General features: G+C 42.4%; 1 protein-coding gene across 1 annotated transcript in view; it reads left to right on the top strand.

Annotated features, from left to right (window-relative positions):
• LOC117545761 (nucleoprotein TPR-like) overlaps window positions 1-18,849 on the top strand; it is a gene marked incomplete at its 5' end in the record, with an annotated part of 79,873 nt that overhangs the window by 16,134 nt on the left and 44,890 nt on the right. Inside the window, 21 exons of the mRNA XM_034215713.1 lie at window positions 3,830-3,920; window positions 4,091-4,194; window positions 4,789-4,953; window positions 5,524-5,616; window positions 6,782-6,862; window positions 6,985-7,072; window positions 7,379-7,516; window positions 7,605-7,699; window positions 9,340-9,537; window positions 9,670-9,777; window positions 11,146-11,363; window positions 12,012-12,175; window positions 12,255-12,379; window positions 14,282-14,430; window positions 14,532-14,694; window positions 15,485-15,619; window positions 15,888-16,028; window positions 17,171-17,390; window positions 17,893-18,089; window positions 18,198-18,338; window positions 18,698-18,814. Coding sequence (XP_034071604.1) covers window positions 3,830-3,920; window positions 4,091-4,194; window positions 4,789-4,953; window positions 5,524-5,616; window positions 6,782-6,862; window positions 6,985-7,072; window positions 7,379-7,516; window positions 7,605-7,699; window positions 9,340-9,537; window positions 9,670-9,777; window positions 11,146-11,363; window positions 12,012-12,175; window positions 12,255-12,379; window positions 14,282-14,430; window positions 14,532-14,694; window positions 15,485-15,619; window positions 15,888-16,028; window positions 17,171-17,390; window positions 17,893-18,089; window positions 18,198-18,338; window positions 18,698-18,814 — 2,931 coding nt within the window. The remainder of the gene's footprint in view (window positions 1-3,829; window positions 3,921-4,090; window positions 4,195-4,788; window positions 4,954-5,523; window positions 5,617-6,781; window positions 6,863-6,984; window positions 7,073-7,378; window positions 7,517-7,604; window positions 7,700-9,339; window positions 9,538-9,669; window positions 9,778-11,145; window positions 11,364-12,011; window positions 12,176-12,254; window positions 12,380-14,281; window positions 14,431-14,531; window positions 14,695-15,484; window positions 15,620-15,887; window positions 16,029-17,170; window positions 17,391-17,892; window positions 18,090-18,197; window positions 18,339-18,697; window positions 18,815-18,849) is intronic.

The raw sequence follows: 18,849 nt of genomic DNA on the forward strand, positions 1-18,849 counted from the left end.
CTTACTGAAAATGTTAGATTACACATTCACATCTGACTGAAGATTGGCCCCATTTATTTGTGACGCACAGGTGATGTGAAGCTCATAAAGTGAGGCAAATAGAAATAATCAGCTGATGGAGTGTAGATGTGGAAATAGCTGCATTTGATCAGCTGACTGTGTTTTCACAATAAAAGTAGTTTCTTAGTGAATGTCCTGTACTGGTCTTAAAATCTCATAACATCAGCTTTTAATGTTCCTCTTGGATGTTCTTCTTGACCCTCAGAGAAGGAGAAAATGTCCTGTCTTTCAGGCATGTCCTTTCCTAACAAAAATTGTGTTATTTATGAAAGCGGTGTGTTTGTGTTTAGGGCAGGGGTGGGGAACCTTTTTCCTCTCAAGGGCCATTTCAATGTTTCCAACATCCTCAGAGGGCCGTACAAATGATTGACCTCTGCTTAAAAATACTAAAATCACAGCCCATTCATTCGGCCTTTCTTTCATGCTGTGCAAAGAAAAAGCAACCTCTTAATCCAGATATTTTACCATGACTCATGCATGCATGTGCACGGTTGTGGCATGACCACCCAAACATAAATATATGGACACAAGATGTGTGCAAATGTATTTAGTTTCCTATCCATGTGAACAGGATTTAAGTGGGGGGGCCTAACCTCCTCTAGGGGGGTGTTCTCCCCCGGGAAGATTTTTTTTAAATTGTTGAAGTTAAAAGCATCAATCTGGTGCACTTTGAGAGCAACATTAAGAGATCTATGGATACATCTCTCAACAGAGCGGCGTTCTGGTGCTCTCCGTCAGAACTGCATCCCTGTCAGACGAGACATATACCACGTGATGACACGTTAGGTTCATGATGTGTTCAAGGACTCTGACCTTGGACAGGAAAAACAGGCACTCGCTTGTTTAATTTTTTTGCGGTCTAGATTTCTTTAATTTTTTTATTTTTTGCCTATGTTTATAAATTACCTCGAGGGCCGTAGCAAAGGTCTCGCGGGCCGTATACGGCCCGGGGGACGGAGGTTCCCCACCCCTGGTTAAGGGGCTGTAGATATAATTATTTTGTAATTAAGTTTTTTTTTTTATTTCAACAGTCAGCTAAGACAATCAGATTATGAATGAACAGTATGAAGTTCATCAACATTGAAATATATTTTATTATCAAAATAATATTGAACTGTTATCAAAACGTAGTGCAACTGTAGAAGCTTGCTCTGTTGTCTCTCAGAAAGAATCACTTTTACCACGTTTTTTCAGACAATATTGAGCGATAAATAGTAGCAGTTCTCACTATGTGTTAAATAGTTTTGCCTTCAATACATTAAATTAGAAAGCTGACAAAATCATATTGCTAAATATCTAAATGTAACTTTTTGCATGGAAAAAACCCTCAACTTAACTGATGTGTAGGTGATCTAGTATTTAGTATTGTTTAATGGAATGTATATCAGTGTATTCAAGTCAATACTTCATTCATTTAAACCAATATCTTTCTTGATTCTTTGTACAGTATGAAAAAAAGAGTCTTTGTACCTGTGCTGAAGTTCACTGCTGTGAGGAGTCCAGTTCTGTCTCTCACTCTCTGGTCCAGCTTGTCTGCATCACCTGGACACCTTAAACAAACAGATATATATGTAAAGTACCATGTGTACAAACAATATAACTGATTATCTTCTGTTGAACATGTTGGATTGTTTATTTGAAACTACAAGAAGATAAGGAGGACTTTTACAAAAAAGTAATAGAGATTTTTGTCCAGAAGGATAGGCAAATGGACTTAATCTTCAAGTCAAGGTAAGACCACCATTTTATTGAAAATGGGATCTTACTAAGAGAGAACAATTCAATATTTAAATGATAAAATTATATTTTTTGGGTATCCTTCTGTTGAACTGTCTGTTTAAAATTAATTGAAGCATCAGACTAAAGAGGCTTTTGAAAATAATATTATATTTTGATTTAGGTCAAAATTAGGGCTGTCAAACGATTACGATTTTTAATCAGATTAATCACAGCTTAAAAATTAATTAATCATGATTAATCACCATTCGAACTATGTCCAAAATATGCCATTTCTTTATGTATATTGTTGTGGGAATGGAAAGATAAATGAAAGAAGGCGGATATATCCATTTAACATACAGTAGGCCTATCTATGTTTATTATAACATTTTTCTGCGTGTCAAAATGAAAGACAACCCACACACCTATCAATCATCAAACCGTGGGGTCTTAATTCATTACGTGTTGATTTCTATCAACGGGGGAGTACTTCAGGAAAGTCGACAGAGGGGGGGCGGCTAGTGGAGTACTTCTGACCACAGAGTGTGAACGTTGTGATCAGCTGTTTTATCGCAGTTCTCCAGTGAAGGGGGGGAGTCTCCCTCCCCCTTACTTTAACATCATTTTTCATGGTGGGGCTAAGCCATTTCTTGGTATGGGTGTAGCCTACCCCAGCCATACCCTGGCGCTGCCACTGGTGGCACGTATGGGGCGGGCCATTCTGCACATGCGTTAAATGCGTTAAATATTTTAACGCAATTAATTCAAATAATTAATTACCGCCGTTAACGCGATAATTTAGACAGCACTAGTCAAAATATAATATTTGTAAACCTGAAGTGCCAGTGCCTCGCCAGCCATGAACCTCACTGCAGAAGCTTATATATAGACATCTACGTTTTTTGTGCCCCACCACTTTTGTACATATAGAAACGCCACTGCACCCACCCCTAACGAGAGGCATACTATGAGAGCCTGTCAGAGGGATGCGTTCAAATGTAGTCAGTAATTTGAGGAACTGTCGAAATGGCGAACGCAGATAAAGTTGAGCTCGAAAATCCTCCAGCATCATTGAAGTCTCCGGTTTGGGAACATTTTGGTTTCGCAGTTACGTACAAGGATGACGGACAAAGACAGGTGGACCGAACCAAAGCTGTTTGTCGGCATTGTTCAACTAAAATTGGTTACGCGGGTGGCAATACATCAAACTTGCACACTCATTTGAAAAGGCATCACCCGAACGTTTACTCAATCAATCAATCAATCAATGTTTATTTATATAGCCCAATATCACAAATGTTACATTTGTCTCAGTGGTCTTCACAGTGTGTACAGAATATCAGTATGACAATACGACACCCTCTGTCCTTAGACCCTCACATCGTACAAGGAAACACTTCCAGAGAAAACCCACAGTTTAAAGGGAAAAATGGGAGAAACCTCAGGGAGAGCAACAGAGGGGGGATCCCTCTCCCAGGACGGACAGACGTGCAATAGATGCCGTGTGTAAATTGAAAAGATAATACATTTGCAACATAGGTAGTCCAAATGTTTGGAAATGCATGTGTGTATAATAGGAAGATGAATCCACGAGGATATCCATCCAGGACCTATGATCCAGGACCACAGCCACGACTCAAGATCCAGTGCTCGCGATCCAGGACACAGGACCGCAGTACTCAAGTACTGTACTTGGTACTAGTGTTGCACGGTGTACCGATACTTGAAAGGTACCGCAATACCCTGCCGTTAAAAACTTTACGATTCCTCCGTTTCATTAGTATCGGTACTTTAAGAATGACGGGGAAAAGTACTCCGGTGAGAAAGCGCCGTTTTAATAAGAGCCGTGTGTTCAGTGCTCTGCTTCCACTCCCTGCACTGCAGCCGTGCCTGCAGTCCCTCCCCTCTCGTGCACGCTCTAAGTGCCTCCCCTCTCTCGTGTTGAGACTATTAAACTCAAACGTATTCAATATATATTATTCCAAATATTTAACATTTTCTAAAAGTGTGGGCAGTTTTAAATTCCTTTATGTTATGTGTGTGTGTACAGCAAACCAAGGCCAAGTATGAGATTGAGGCGGAGAAGAGAGAGCTGGCGAGGCTGCTGGAGAAGAGAACACAGGAGGTGGAAAACCTCTCTGGTGAGATATCAGCTTTAACAAACTAACCTGGAAGCACTGCTTGTTAATACTGCATTATCTGTTTTCATAAGGAGATATGCACTCTCAAGCAGAGACTACATCTTGTATACGTAGGCGCTTGATTCAGATGAGTTGTTAGTGTTTCAGCTTCATGTTTTGTGTGTTTGCAGAGGATGTGAAGCGTCTGAATGAGAAGCTGACAGAGACCAGTAAGGTGAAGATGGAGCTGCAGCTAAAACTGGACAATATACAGTCATCTGAAGCTTCTGTACAGGTACACACTACACTTCATTAAAAGAACAACATCAACTCATGTCTAAATGCATTAAGCTGCAGTCTTACAAATGACCACTAGAGGCTCTCTTCAAGAAAACTCTTGGTTCTGTAATAAGAACAAGTTAAAAACAACAAAAACACAAATCTTCTCAAATACAAAGTAAGTTGTGTTTCTAACAGAAGTTACATTCTTAACATCTAATGCAGCTTTCTCTAAAGTGTGTATATATTTGTATATGCAAATTGTCTGGCTAATCCTTTGGTGTATTTGTTTGTGTTTCCAATTACTAATGAAAAAACAGCATGTTTATGGCTTGTTATCTCCACAAATAAGTTGCCAAAGCAGATGCAAAGACTCTGAATCAAACATGTCCCTGTTCGGCTTAATATTAATGTGCGTTTGTTTTGTGATGTGACCACAAGTAGTCCACTTGCAATCAGATGACATGTTTATGCAAGGTCTAAAAGAGTATAACTGATCCATTGATCACGAATCCTCAGTACATAAATGAGGTTTCTGCATAATAGTAGATACAGTGCTAACCACAAAGCTCAGATTGTTCATTTGCTATTTGGGTTTGTATGGTTTTAGCACAGAGAGACGCGTATGGAGCAGGAGAAAGAGTTGCATGAGAAGAAAATCTCCTGGTTAACAGAACAGCTGAAGACCAAAACTGAAGAGCTGCTGAACACCAACAGAGAGAAAGGCAAAGAGATACTGGAACTGCAGGGAGGTCTGAAGAACACCAAGGAGCAGGTAACAGTCCAAACACAAACTCAGCACAGTTTGGGATATATGCAGCTAGTAATACCACTGACTTTGGAATGTAAAACACATGTCAATGTGACAGTGTGTGATGTGTGCTGTTCTCCTCTCTGTGAACATAGCCTTCTGGATGGAATATGAGACAGTCAGTTGGCTACTTTATGTTCATTCTTCAGGGCTTTTAAAACGTTGTTTTTGTGTCTTTTGAGCCAGACCAGCTACATTGTAGAATATAGAATCCAAATGATTTATTCTAGTAGGTTTTAACATAAATAGAGCTCGCTTTGGTGTATTATTGTGTATCAATTAAAAGTCAAAGTATTGCAGAAATCAACAAGCATAAATATATATAATATATGTAAATGTTCACAGAACGAAAGTATATTCCCTAAATCTAAGGGATAGAACAATTGCAAGAAGAAAACAAATCAAGGGACACAACACAAATCTGATCTTTCTGCCCTCTGATGTCACGTTTCAATGTAATGACTCGTTACAAAGAAAGACATTGTGAAGCATGGCATCCTATCAGACTTTTGAAGTCTGTTTTCTCTTCTGCAGGTGACCCGACTGGAAAGACAGCTGACCTCTCTGAAGCAAACCAGGGAAAGCCAGAGTAAAAGAGCTGACGATCTGAACAACAAACTGAAGCAGGTAATACAAACACACGCTGTGGTCTCAGCCATGAGCTTCATTCAGAGTATGTACAGCAGGAGAGCTGAAGGTCCTCACACCACTGTTAGGACCCTCAGGTCCTTAAAGGTCCCGTGTCATGGCCATTTCCACTGATCATAATTCCATTGTTGAGGTCTACTAAAATAGATTTATATTGTTCAATGTTCCAAACTCACATTGGTTTCTCATACAGCATCTCTGTAAACTACGTGTATTCACTGAATTTCACTCTCTGCCTTTAACGGCTCGTTGTAGCTCCAATAGCTCCACCCTCCCTGTGAGCAGTGTGCTCTGATTGGTTGGGACGTTGTGAATCACGCTGAGCTCCGTGGAGGTGTGGTTTCCTTGTTTAGTGATACACAGCCAAACTCATCCTGAGCACACACAAAGTCACAGCCGAAGTAAAAACAATAAGTGTGGCTTGATATTGAGTAAGAAAAAGGTTGATAAACGCTGTGAGAATGGGTCTGCAGAGAGAATTTCGCCGCGATCCCAACTGTCTGTTATCAGCCTGCAGCCAGGGAGGAGAGATTAGCAGAGCTGCCTGCACTGAGTGTGTGAGGAAGTCCGTGGATTGGTCAATTTGGACCAATCAGCGGGGGCTTAACGTAACGGCTCCATGGATTGGTCCATTTGGTTCCGGGTAACGCATGACCGTATCGCGTCATAGCTCTGGGCGCGGCTACTGGCCATTCCTACGTCACGGATACCCAGGAAGTAAACAATGGACAATCACGTATCTTCAACGAGGCGTTTTGGGGAGGTGTAAGAGTTTTACTCGCTACAGGGTGTACTTTGAGGGTTTTTGACTCTGCACACCGTTTACATGCATAAAAACCTTCATAACACACAAGGGGACGGGTAATAACCGGAAAAGCATGACATGGGACCTTTCAAAGCAAGCTCTGAGGCATGTCCAGCTAGAAATACATATTTGAAAGAACCATAACGAGTGCTATAGAGACTTAAATATAACTCTTAACTTAAAATGTACAGGAAAAGATGAAATGTTATCATGAGGAAAAGATGAAATGTTATCATGAGCAAAAAACACAAGTACAAATGAGACTAGTAAGGGCAGCTTAGAAATATGTAGAAACATATGTAGTGTTGTTAATTGTTTATGATGTGAATGTCCCTCCAGTCTAAAGACGAGCAGAGTGCCATGGAGCAGAAATACCGCAGTGAACTCAACGCTCACATGAAGCTGTCTTCTCTTTACAAGGTAAGAATCACTTCAGGGCACTTGACATAGATATATATACTATTATAAATATATTCTATTCTTTCAGTTTTGTCATGTTTTTCCACGTGTGTATTAAAGCGATGTGTGTGTTCTCCCTGTAGGGGTCAGCGGCAGACACGGGGGCAAAGAATCAGGAACTGAGCAGAGCCGTGGAGGAGCTCAGCAAGCTGGTCAAAGACAGCGGGGAAGGTAGACAAGTTTAGAAAAAGTATTTTACACCTGCACATGTCTGCTACACTTAATCCATCTTATTCATTTCTAATAGCTTCTCTTTTGTGAAACTATTCACCATCATGACAATTCTCAGACTTACAGGCAAGAAGCAATTTCAGGCTTTTAACCAAAAACTTTAAAAAAAATCTTGTTTCTGAGACGAGGGAACCTGATCCACGCACTTCCACTCATGTCTCACTGATAATTGTTTATAATGAACTAAAGAGTGTGTCAAGCATAGAAGTATTCATATGTGATTGATCTAACGGTCTCTCTCTGTAGCCAATAAGGCTCTAGAGAAGAAGGTGTCTGAGGGAGAAGAAGTGAAGACGCGGCTTGAGGCAGAGCTCAGTGAGAAGCTCAAGAAAATGGAGAAAGAGCTGGAAAACGCCACGATGAAGGCCGCTGGCAAACACTGCTGTAAGAACACACGCATTTCTATCAAACCTTCATGAGCAGTGTGTGCATTAGGTGTTAGTACAAGTGTATGAACTGTGTTGTGGTCCAGGTGTGCCCTCTCTGACTGACGAGCAGCTGGACGTCATGTGTCCGTCAGCTGCCAACATCGCTGCCATCGTCAAGCCCGGCATGAAGTTCTTTGATGTGAGTTAATGAGACATATAGGGGCAGGAGGATATATTTTTAACTGCTATCAGTAGCGAATGTATGCATAACCTATTCCTACCATACATGTTCATTAGTTCAGCTCTATGCTACTACAGTTATATAAGCTGGTGGTTATCTAAATCTAACCAATAGAATACGGGTTGTGTATTGGCTCGTGTATCACTGCTTCACACCTAAAATTAAACAGAAATTAAAATATTAGGGATGCACGATATTGGTTTTTTGAAACCGATACCGATAACTTCCTGCTTCTCAAGACCGATACCGATAACCGATAATAAAAAATGTTTTACGCCACTAATTATTTTAACGCGATTAACGCATGTGTATTTTTTGTCCTCGGCCGCCCCGTAGTTTCAGAGCGCATCGAGTTTAAAATACCATCTACAAGCTGATGCTGACAGCCCCGCTCCTGCCGCCCGCTTGTGGCAGACCATACTTCCACGCTCACCGGCAGGCACCGACTGGCTATTGGGAGGACCGGGAGGGTGTGTGTATGTGTGGCCCGAGCGAGCGAGAGAGAGACCTTACGTGCATTGTTGTTGTTAGCATCTGGTGCTAGCTAGCTGCGCTAACGGATATAAGGAGCTGTTTAAATGAAAACAGAGGAGCGACATTTCGCCACAACTGCGCCGAGCACTTGACTTTATGCAGGTAGCCAGACAGTGGGACATTGTACGAGAAGTCAGCACACTCAGCACGGATAGTGCGCAACATGAGTGCAGCGTCCAGGCAGCTCCGATTCGAGCATATGCCTTGAGTTGCACATAGCTCCAACGCCCATACCACCGACGACATGTTTGTTTACTGTCCTGGCTTCACGGCCGCACACCATTTACGTCACAGCCAGGCATGAGTTAGGGAGCGCTGGATTTGTGAAGAACTACCCTCTTCCTAAACCACTAATACCACAGTACTGGCAAAACGGGAGGAGCCGAGTGAAAAACAAGCGCCCCTCATCCCAATCCACCCACACCGCAGTATTTCTTTCTTTTTTTTGACCCAAAAAATATATTGTATATTATCGGGGCTATTAATACTGGTATCGGGTTTATCGGGATGACGTCATAATTCCTAATATCGGGCCGATAATTATCGTGCATCCCTATAAAATATGACTTCACCCACAAAATGATACTCACCCCTGTGTTACCTATCACTATTAGGAACACTTTTATTTTGCATGCCACAGTAAACCGAGAATCCCAAAACTGAAAGAAGTATTGAGGAATTGAAATAAATGGGGTCACTTTTAACAACAGCAGAACTGCCACCAAGAGTAACTTTATATACAAAAAGTGATTCTGTCTTTCAACTCTTCCTTTTATGCTACAAAGCTTAATTTAAATTCCACAGAGAAAAAGAGAATGGCAGATGCAGCAAAGACAATTGGATACCTTTTCCAATTACATGAAGGCACCATTGATTGTGATTTATTTATTGCGTGTTTTTAAATAAATTCAAGGGATCTACGTGTTTTTCCCAAGAACTGGCCGTGTATTTAAGGTTGATTGGTCAAAGACTGAACAGTTAATTGAGATAGTCAGCATTACTGTGACACTATATTTTCGTAATGAGAAACATCCGTCATTCATTGTTCTCTGTGCTGTGTGTAGCTGTATAATGCGTATGCAGAGTGTCAGACACACCTCCAGCTGGAGAAGCAGGAGACCCGCAGAGTGAACAGAGTTCTGGACGAGATCGTCATGGAGGTGGAGTCCAAGGCTCCAGTCCTGAAGCGTCAGAGGGAGGAGTACGAGAGCATGCAGAGGTCCATGGCTTCCCTGTGCAACAAGCTGGAGCAGGCCCGGAAGGTTAGCAAGGATTCACATTCATTCTGTTTGTCACATGTTATACATGTATTATCAAGAAGTAACTATTCCCCTTTTCTCCTCTAGAAAAGGACATATTAAGTTTAACATGACATGCTTTGTCTTTGTCATCAGGAGATCTACAGTTTGCAGAAAGAGAAAGAGGAGGCCAAGCAGCGCTGTGATTCCATAGAGAGAGAAAAACAGAGGATAGATAGGCAGCTAGAGGATACATCTACACAGGTACACACACTTCAAAGAAATCCAAATCCAGTTGAATTCATCTGATAAGTTCCACATTACTATTCTGCCAATATGGTCATTCAGTATAGGCTGTCCAAAGAGCCAACAGGAACTAAACACAGGAGAAACACTGACATACAAATTGTGGGTTCCACTACTTGTGCGTGCGTTTGAACATTTACTCCTCCTTAAAACACACAATCTGAACCCCTTCCCTTATTATAAAGTAGTGTATGTGCAGGCTCCCACCTCTGTCAGTGGCAAAACGTGTGCATAGGTCAAAGCAATAAGGTGTTTTAATGACTTACTAATCATGTAAATAGGGAATTAAATAGTTTTAATATATATAAATTAGGGCTGTCAAGTTAACGCAAAAAAAAATAACGCCACTAATTATTTTAGCGCAATTAACGCATGTGCATTTTTTGTCCTCGGCCGCCCCGTAGTTTCGGAGTTTAAAATACCATCTATACAATCCAAGCACACTGCTCCTGCCGCCCGCTTGCAGCAGACCACACTTGAAAGTGTGCAGGGGAGACCCACAGTGGGAACTTCAGTCTCATGCTTTGACAGTTATGAAAACAGAGGAGCGGCATTTCACCCACAACTGCACACACACACACACACACACACACACACACACACACACACACACACACACACACACACACACACCATTTGTATTGTATTATTGTATGAGAGAGGTTCCAGGTTGAATTGAGGCGAATATTTGTAATGTTCAGAGGTTGTTGTGTTTAATATTCATGAGAATATTTGTCATTGTTCAAATGCTAATAAACATTAGCATAAAGCATATTTGTCCACTCATATGTTGATAAGAGTATTAAAAACTTGAAAAATATCCCTCTAAGGTACATTTAGAACAGATAACAAATGTGCGATTAACTATGGACAATCATGCGATTAATCGCGATTACATATTTGAATCGACTGACAGCCCTAATATAAATATATATATTCATAGATAGAAATAAGCCTAAACATGACTTAACACTTCTCACAAACAGATGAACTAACTAAATGTAAAACACAAGATGAGACTTTATTCATCCCGAAGGAAATTCTTGTGCGAGAATAACAAAAGATACAATAAACATAATAATAGTAACAATAATATTAATAATAACAATGAACACTAACAATGCAGTAAAAAGAACAAAGACAAACGGTACACTGAGGAGCAGTACTGTAACGGTACAAAAGAAAAGCTGGCAGATATGATGTGGCACATGTTATCATTGCTCATGATATAAAGCAGACTGTTACCCCTACTTATCGTCGGTAACGAAAGGAGATCTCTGCTGATTGGTGCAGAGGATTTCATTCATAACTGTGTCTCTCTTCCAGGTGTGTACTCTTCTGGTGCAGCTGGAGGAAGCTAGGGGTAACAAGGTGACCAAGGACGACGGCAGCTCCTCTAACATCTCCAGCCCCTCGGAAGTCACCAGTCCGCTGTCCTTCCGCAGTGTGGAGGAGCTGCAGAAGCAGAACCAAAGCCTGCTGGGAAGGCTGATGGAGCTGGAGGAGGAGAAGGACCTCCAGAAGAGCCAAGCCACATCAGCGCGGTAAGAAGTGCTGTTATGCAACAACAACTGACCTACTAGTGGCAAAGTGTTTGCCTAAGGTGACTTGCAGGTAACATAAAGTAAGATGCGTGATTTAGATATACAAATGCAAATGTAAGTATTTTATGTTTTTATCGGATAGTGCACAAGAAAAAGAGTGGCCGAGTTGATGCTCTATGAGGAGGAAGCTCTTTATTTTAGGAATTAAACAACAAAGTAGTAATAAAATCATAGATATTATCTGTATAATCTCTTGATGAACTTAATTTGCTAATACAAGAGTTTATTAAAAAAAAAGAGCCCAAAAACGGACATTACCTAGAATAACTAGCGGCAAATCAGCAGAATAAAATAAATGAGAAGTGAGCAAACGTCATAAAGGAAGACATGCACTGATATACAGAAACTAAATATTCTATTTGATTATAGAGCAAATTCTTATATTTTTCAATATAGCTAGATTGTGTGGAATTTTGTATTCTTCTGTACAAATGCATTCAAATGCTGTCATCGTTTACACATGAATGAAAGCCTCTCGTGTTGAGCTGTGTATTCCTGCCATACAGTAGATCAGGTGAAATGCAGCATTGGTGAGCAGTAAAGCTATTTCCTTTTTAAACGGAGCTCTGTCTCTGTGGCTCCCTCTAGTGTGTCCGAGTTGGAGGCGAGTGTGGATAAGCTTCAGAAGGAGGTGGAGCAGCTGAGGGAGCAGAGGAACCAGCAGAAACAGCTGGCTGACTCCAACGCCCGGCAGAGGGACATGTACAAGGCCCTGCTGACTCAGAGCACCGGCTTCAGCCTGCCCCCCCAAGGTCACAGGGAGATGCTAACACTTCTTGTCTCTTTCTCAACGTGTCACTGTTTTTACAATGAGGTCATGTGTGTCTGCAGGTCTGGATTCTCCTTCTCAACCTGTACCTGTTAGGCCGTCAGTTCCTGCTACTCGCTCTACTCCTCAGAGAGTTGCTGCTGCTGAGTCAGCACAGACTGCTCAGACTAAAGCTGCCTTAAAACAGGTACGCACGCCTATGCACACGCACACCTATGCACACACACACACCTATGCACACACACACCTACGCACACACACACCTACGCACACACACACACCTACGCACACCTACGCACACACACACCTACGCACACACACACACCTACGCACACACACACCTACGCACACACACACCTACGCACACACACACCTATGCACACACACACCTACGCACACCTATGCACACACCTACGCACACGCACACCTACGCACACACACACCTATGCACACACACACCTATGCACACACACACCTACGCACACGCACACCTACGCACACCTACGCACACCCACGCACACCTACGCACACCCACGCACACCTACGCACACACACACACCTACGCACATGCACACCCTACGCACACACACACCTACGCACACCCACGCACACCTACGCACACACACACCTACGCACACGCACACCTACGCACACCCACGCACACCTACGCACCTACGCACACCTACGCACACACACCTACGCACACACACACTTGCACACCCACGCACACCTACGCACACACACACCTACGCACACCTACGCACACACACCTACGCACACACACACTTACGCACACGCACACCTACGCACACCCACGCACACCTACGCACACACACACCTACGCACACGCACACACTACGCACACACACACACCTACGCACACATACGCACACGCACACCTATGCACACGCACACCTACGCACACACACACCTATGCATACCTATGCACACGCACACCTACGCACACACACACCTACACACACACACATCTACGCACACACACACACACGCACATGCACACCTACGCACACACATACCTACGCACGCACATACCTACGCACGCACACGCACACCTACGCACACCCACGCACACCTACGCACACACACACACCTACGCACACACACACCTATGCACACACACACCTACGCACACCCACGCACACCTACGCACACACACAGCACACCTACGCACACACACACCTACGCACACCCCCTACGCACACACCCCTTAACGCACACGCCACACCCTACGTAGTACACCACTACCTACGCACCACACACACACCTACACGCACGCACGCACGCACACACACATACATAAAGCAACATTTCACATTACTTGTGGATTTGACCTCTGCATTATTTGTGATTACTTGTGTCAATCAAACTAGATAAAGATAATTAGATAAGATTTTCTTTATTGATCCCAATCAAAAATAATAATAAATGTGACATTTTAAGAGTAAAAAATCAACACAAACGGTACTAAAGAGTCAAATATATACATGTAGACAGTGAAAGATAAGAATCTGAAGAATAGCGCAATAATAAATCCAATGAAGGGCCAAATGACCAAACAAAATGTAAAAGTAGTGTGCAAGGAATATCATATTTAATGAAATATAAATGTAAAATGTACAGTGTGAAGAAAAGTGTGGTTATCCAAAGAAGAAGGATGGAGTTCTCTGCTTGTTAGACAGTGTGATCTGTCCTTGTGACAGATGCACAGAGGAGGTGGGGCCTATCTCATGTAAATACTTAGTTACTTCTCGTTAGAACATCATCTGGAGGAACAAACTGCTCAAAAGAACTACTAACTGTCTCTCACATCACAACTTGGCGCATACATCTTGTTTGCTAAAATGATATGAAGCCAAAATGAACATATTTTGCTAAGATTGTTTTGCATTAAATGTATGAAAAGACTGTGAAAAAACCACATAGTGATAGCAATTAGTGAAAAGGGATTTTGCGTCTATCCATGTCTTTGCATTGACTGCATTTGTAATCGGGCCGCACCAAGAAAGTTGGTTTGCATCCGATGGGAATACCTGAAAAGTGTTCTGACCGGATGTGTTTGCTTCTCCAGCTGAATGACGCCTTCACTCTGTATAAGAAGGAGAAGGCAGAGAACGACAGGTTGCTGAATGAAACCAACGACCGGCTGCAGAAGCAGCTCACTGATCTCCGCTCCAGCCACGCCAAACTCACCTCTCAACTTGAGTTCAGCAGCAAGAGGTTTGCCAAGTCCATGCTACTGCGGCCCCTGCCTCATATTTCAGCCCTTGCAGGTGTTTTTGATGCACTGTGTTTGTTCCGTTTGTCTCTTTGTATGTCAGGTACGAGATGCTCCAGGACACCGTGTCAGCCCAACGCAGAGAGATCTCCGCTCTACAGGACAGGAACCAAAAGATGGCTGCCACTGCCCAACGGCACGAGCAAATCATCCACACCATGAGCCAGGACCTGCGGCAGGCTAACGAGAAACTGGCGCTGGAAGAGGTGAGCAAGAGGAGAAGCTTAATTATCTTAAAGATAATTAGAACATCTGGCTTTTTTTCTTCAACTGGAAAATACACGATTAGAATTGATTCCCCCCAAAACACATTTAGCATTTGTCACTTTATTTATCAGATCCAGCTGCAATGGAAGTGCTAGAAACATGACACGCTCATTTTCGGCACTTTATGTCACACGCTTAATCAAAGTGGCTATACAATAGATCACATGTAGCAGGGATTTGGAACATTTCAACCATTTATTGATGAGCCAAACATAAATAATTTACATGAATACGCACTGCTCGAAGACAAATAAAATGTCATTTTACTTTGCTGATTATCATAAACAAAATCAAACCCATCTAAAAGGTTATGTTGTATTCTTTCCACTGTTCCAACTATCACCATTTGAAAGTACTATCACCAGCACAGCCCTGGCGTTAAACGTGACGCACCAGGAAAACGTGCTTTTCAAATTTCTACAGTTATATGGAAATAATGGATCCTTTGCCATTATTGTGAAGTTTGAATAAAAAGTTTGAACTGCTAAATAAATCAGTTTGGCATGTACATACCGCCTTAAGTGAGAACCCCCCGCCCAAACTGATTATATTTCCCCACCTATGAACAACCAGCGTGCAAAATCTAGTTCAGATTCAATCATTACCATGAGTTTCCTGACTTTAGTGACTACCAAAAAACTCAAGTGTTACCATCTTAAACATTGTGCCCCTGCCACCTTTCTGTCTCCCAGTAATAACCGGATGACTTTATTTCCCCTCTGTCTGCAGGTGCGCGTCGAGAACTTGACGAAAGAGAAAGACATGTTGAGACAAGCAGAGAGTCGACTCAATAGAGAGAAGGAATCCATTCTGGTGGAGCAACGCAACCAGAACCTGCTGCTGACCAACCTGAAGACCATACAGGTACCAGAACAGGGGAAGCTTGGTATTCTCAGAGGACCCTTCAGACCTTTCGCCTCTCTTCTTATTTCTTTATCGCAATAAGCCTTCATTTGTGATGTAAAGCAATGACTTAGTAGTGGTATAATGAAATGTTACTGTTTGATGGCAGACAGTCATGAAGTTGCTTTGACACTATAAAACAGTCATTTGTTACGCCTCCATGGTGCAAACATTCATGTTATTCTAACAACTTCTCCTTTTCCCCTCCTCCTCTCTCAAACGGTTGTAGTTGACGATGGAGCGTACAGAGACAGAGACTCGCCAGAGACTGAACAACAAGGTGGAGCATTTGGAGGCAGAACTGGCTGCAATGAAGACCAAGCAGGACCAGGAAGTAGCACAGAGACACGCCCTGGGGCGCACCATGGACGTATGTAGAACATTAACATTTAGTGCATTTGTATTTGTTTGTATACATAACTGTTTAAAGATTGGGAATCTGCTGCCACCAAGCTATATTAGGTCCAGTCAGATGTCTAAGAGGACAATTCTTTCTTTCTTTTTAGTGGTAGTTCACGCTTTTAGGTTGTGGAACAAGCTACTTTAAAACACTGTGCAATAGTTCAACCAGACTGATGCTGTAAAGGGCAGCAAGAGAAGGACCCTCTGACCACTGTTAAATAATAATAGAAACAAATCAGCAGTCATTGATTAAAGAAGCTTAGCATCATAGATGAGCATATTAACAGAGGTCTTTTAGAAGTGAGGTTGTATAAGGTACTATGGTCAGTGTGAAGCAGCAGTCAGGAACACAACTTATATACATCTGTGCTCTTTTTAAAGCCACCGAACTCTGTTGAGAAAAACTGTTATTTTAAACATGGAGGTTGCTGCTTTATTGATACCTCAATGTCTTCATTTGTTATTTGTTGATGTGCAGCTTCAGTGTTTTAAAGTCACCAAAGTCACACAACTAACCTATCGAGGCAGCGGTAGACCAGAAAGGATTGTGTTATGCGAAGTGAAATTATGTTTATATTAGGAGCAGCAAAAGCTTTTTGCTTCAGTGTCGGGTGCACAATAATCCCTAAAACATCTGGAATGAAGGTAATTGGTTGCTTTAGCAAAGCACTTCTTCAAACTTCCAAATAGAAATAGATTTAGTCTAGGGTTAGCATCATTAGATTTTGATCGTCTGGAAAATCACAGTTTAATCCTCTTCAACCTCAACAGTGAATACGCTGCTTGGGGCCCAAAGGGAAAAAAGGCTTCCCTTAATATTCATAGCATAATTGTACCTTTGTGCTTTAATAATGGTTGAAGTTTACTTGGATTAAAAATCCAAGTTCGAAACGTCTTCTCCTGCAGAACTGTGGGGAACTCGACATTGGACGGAACATTTAATCATTGGGTTCCCTGAGTCTTGTTGCTGCCAACAGAAAGAACAGAAAGATCAATGTAACGGCTGATTCTGAACTTTTGAACAGTACTGTTTACTTGTTTTAAATGTTGTTGGACACGGCAAGTAACCCTGTCCTGTTTCTCCTCTCTAACCCCCCCCCTCCTCCACAGGCTCAGTTATTAGAGGCTAAAAAGCAGCTGGAGACCCAGAACACCTTGCAGCAGAAGACCAGGGAGTTGTTGCGCAGCTCTGAGCAGCAGGTGGCAGCACTGAGAACTCAGCTGGCTGCTTCTGCTGCTGCTGCTCCATCCTCTGAGGCTGCCCCCCCCTCCAGCAGCACCCCCACCACCCCAGCTACCAGAGCTGCAGGCCTCAGAGCTCCACTCAGAGGTAAACAGCATCCCTCGTGATGAAGGGCCATCTTTGTAGTATGTGAAAAGACTTTTGGAAAATCTGTTTAGTTATGATTGTGTTATTACTGTGACAGCGTATTAAAGCCAGGCACGGCATGAAAAAGCACTTTGGGCGATTGTTCTATAACATGTCTTATTCCAAACAAGTGAGAGACAACTGTTGACAGTATTTTCAAATGTATGAAGTGATAGAAAGAGATCCCTGAAATGTTCTCAGTAAAAACCTTATTTCTAGTATGTCAACAAAATGAAAATAAATATTTTGAACCCGGGTTTATTCATATCTCTGTACCAAACACGTGTGCAAATTCATACGTTCAATAATCAATTCCTAATTTTCACATTTGAACAAGCAATCATAAATCCATCAATTCAAAAAGTAATTGTCTAAATGTAAGTAATCAAGTTGTTGATATCCATTAGTCCCACCTGAAGTGTATCCCCTTCACAGCTTAGTTTTTGTCTCTGTGTTCCCTCAGTGCGCTCTCCAGTGCCAGCAGCCTCGCAGCAGCTCAGCCAATCAGAGCAGGAGCTTGCAGAGGTGATGGGTCTCCTGCGTACTGCAGAGGAACGGAACAGAGAACTGACAGAGCAGCTGGAGAATGCAAATGCTAGGGTTGAGCAGTACAGGGCCGTGGTGCTGACTCTGGAGGACAGTCTGAAGAAAGAAAAGGAGGTACAGCTGATGTGTCATTTATCTTCACACACTATTCTTATTCATTATATTTGTTGTCTATTCATACACTCCTATCCAATTGTTATCTGACTTTTCTCCATTCTGTAGTCTCGCTCCCCTCTGGAGCTCCGACTGAAGGAGTCCGACGAAGTTCAGAAGCAGCTGGAGAAAACCATCTTAGAGGCTGAGAAGATGAAGCAGCAGGAGAGAGAAGAGAGGAGAAAGGCTGTGGATGCTGTGGAAAAACAAGTAATACAGGATCTGCTCATTTGATATTGTTGGGTTTTGGATTGTTGGTTTGATGTTTAACGTTTTTGGTCAAATGCACAATAGTTACAGCGTAGTTGTTTGCAATGAACATCTTAAATCCTCCAACATAAAACATTGTTGAGATCTATTAAAAAAACAGAAATAGAATATGGAACATATTGCAAGTGGAGTTTATCGATAGTGATAAAAACACTCCCGATAAGTCGATTGTGGTCCATCTCTGTTATCTTGATGAATGATGAATAGCCTCTTATGAGTGTTTTTTTTAAGTTAAGTTGGCTCAGTCCGCACAGTGTTGAGCTCCAGGTGATGATGCTTGTTTCCCTGCTGTGTTCCAGCTGTGTGAGGTGCAGCGCTGCCTGAAGTCCAGCCAGACGGAGCAGCAGGAGGCGCTGGAGAGAGCTGCTGCTGCTGTCACTAAGGAGCAGAGAGCCATACAGGAGAGCCTGCTGCAGGTACACACACACACACACACACACACACACACACA

This window comes from Gymnodraco acuticeps, unplaced genomic scaffold, assembly GCF_902827175.1.
Source record: "Gymnodraco acuticeps unplaced genomic scaffold, fGymAcu1.1, whole genome shotgun sequence".
Classification (NCBI taxonomy): Eukaryota; Metazoa; Chordata; class Actinopteri; order Perciformes; family Bathydraconidae; genus Gymnodraco; species Gymnodraco acuticeps.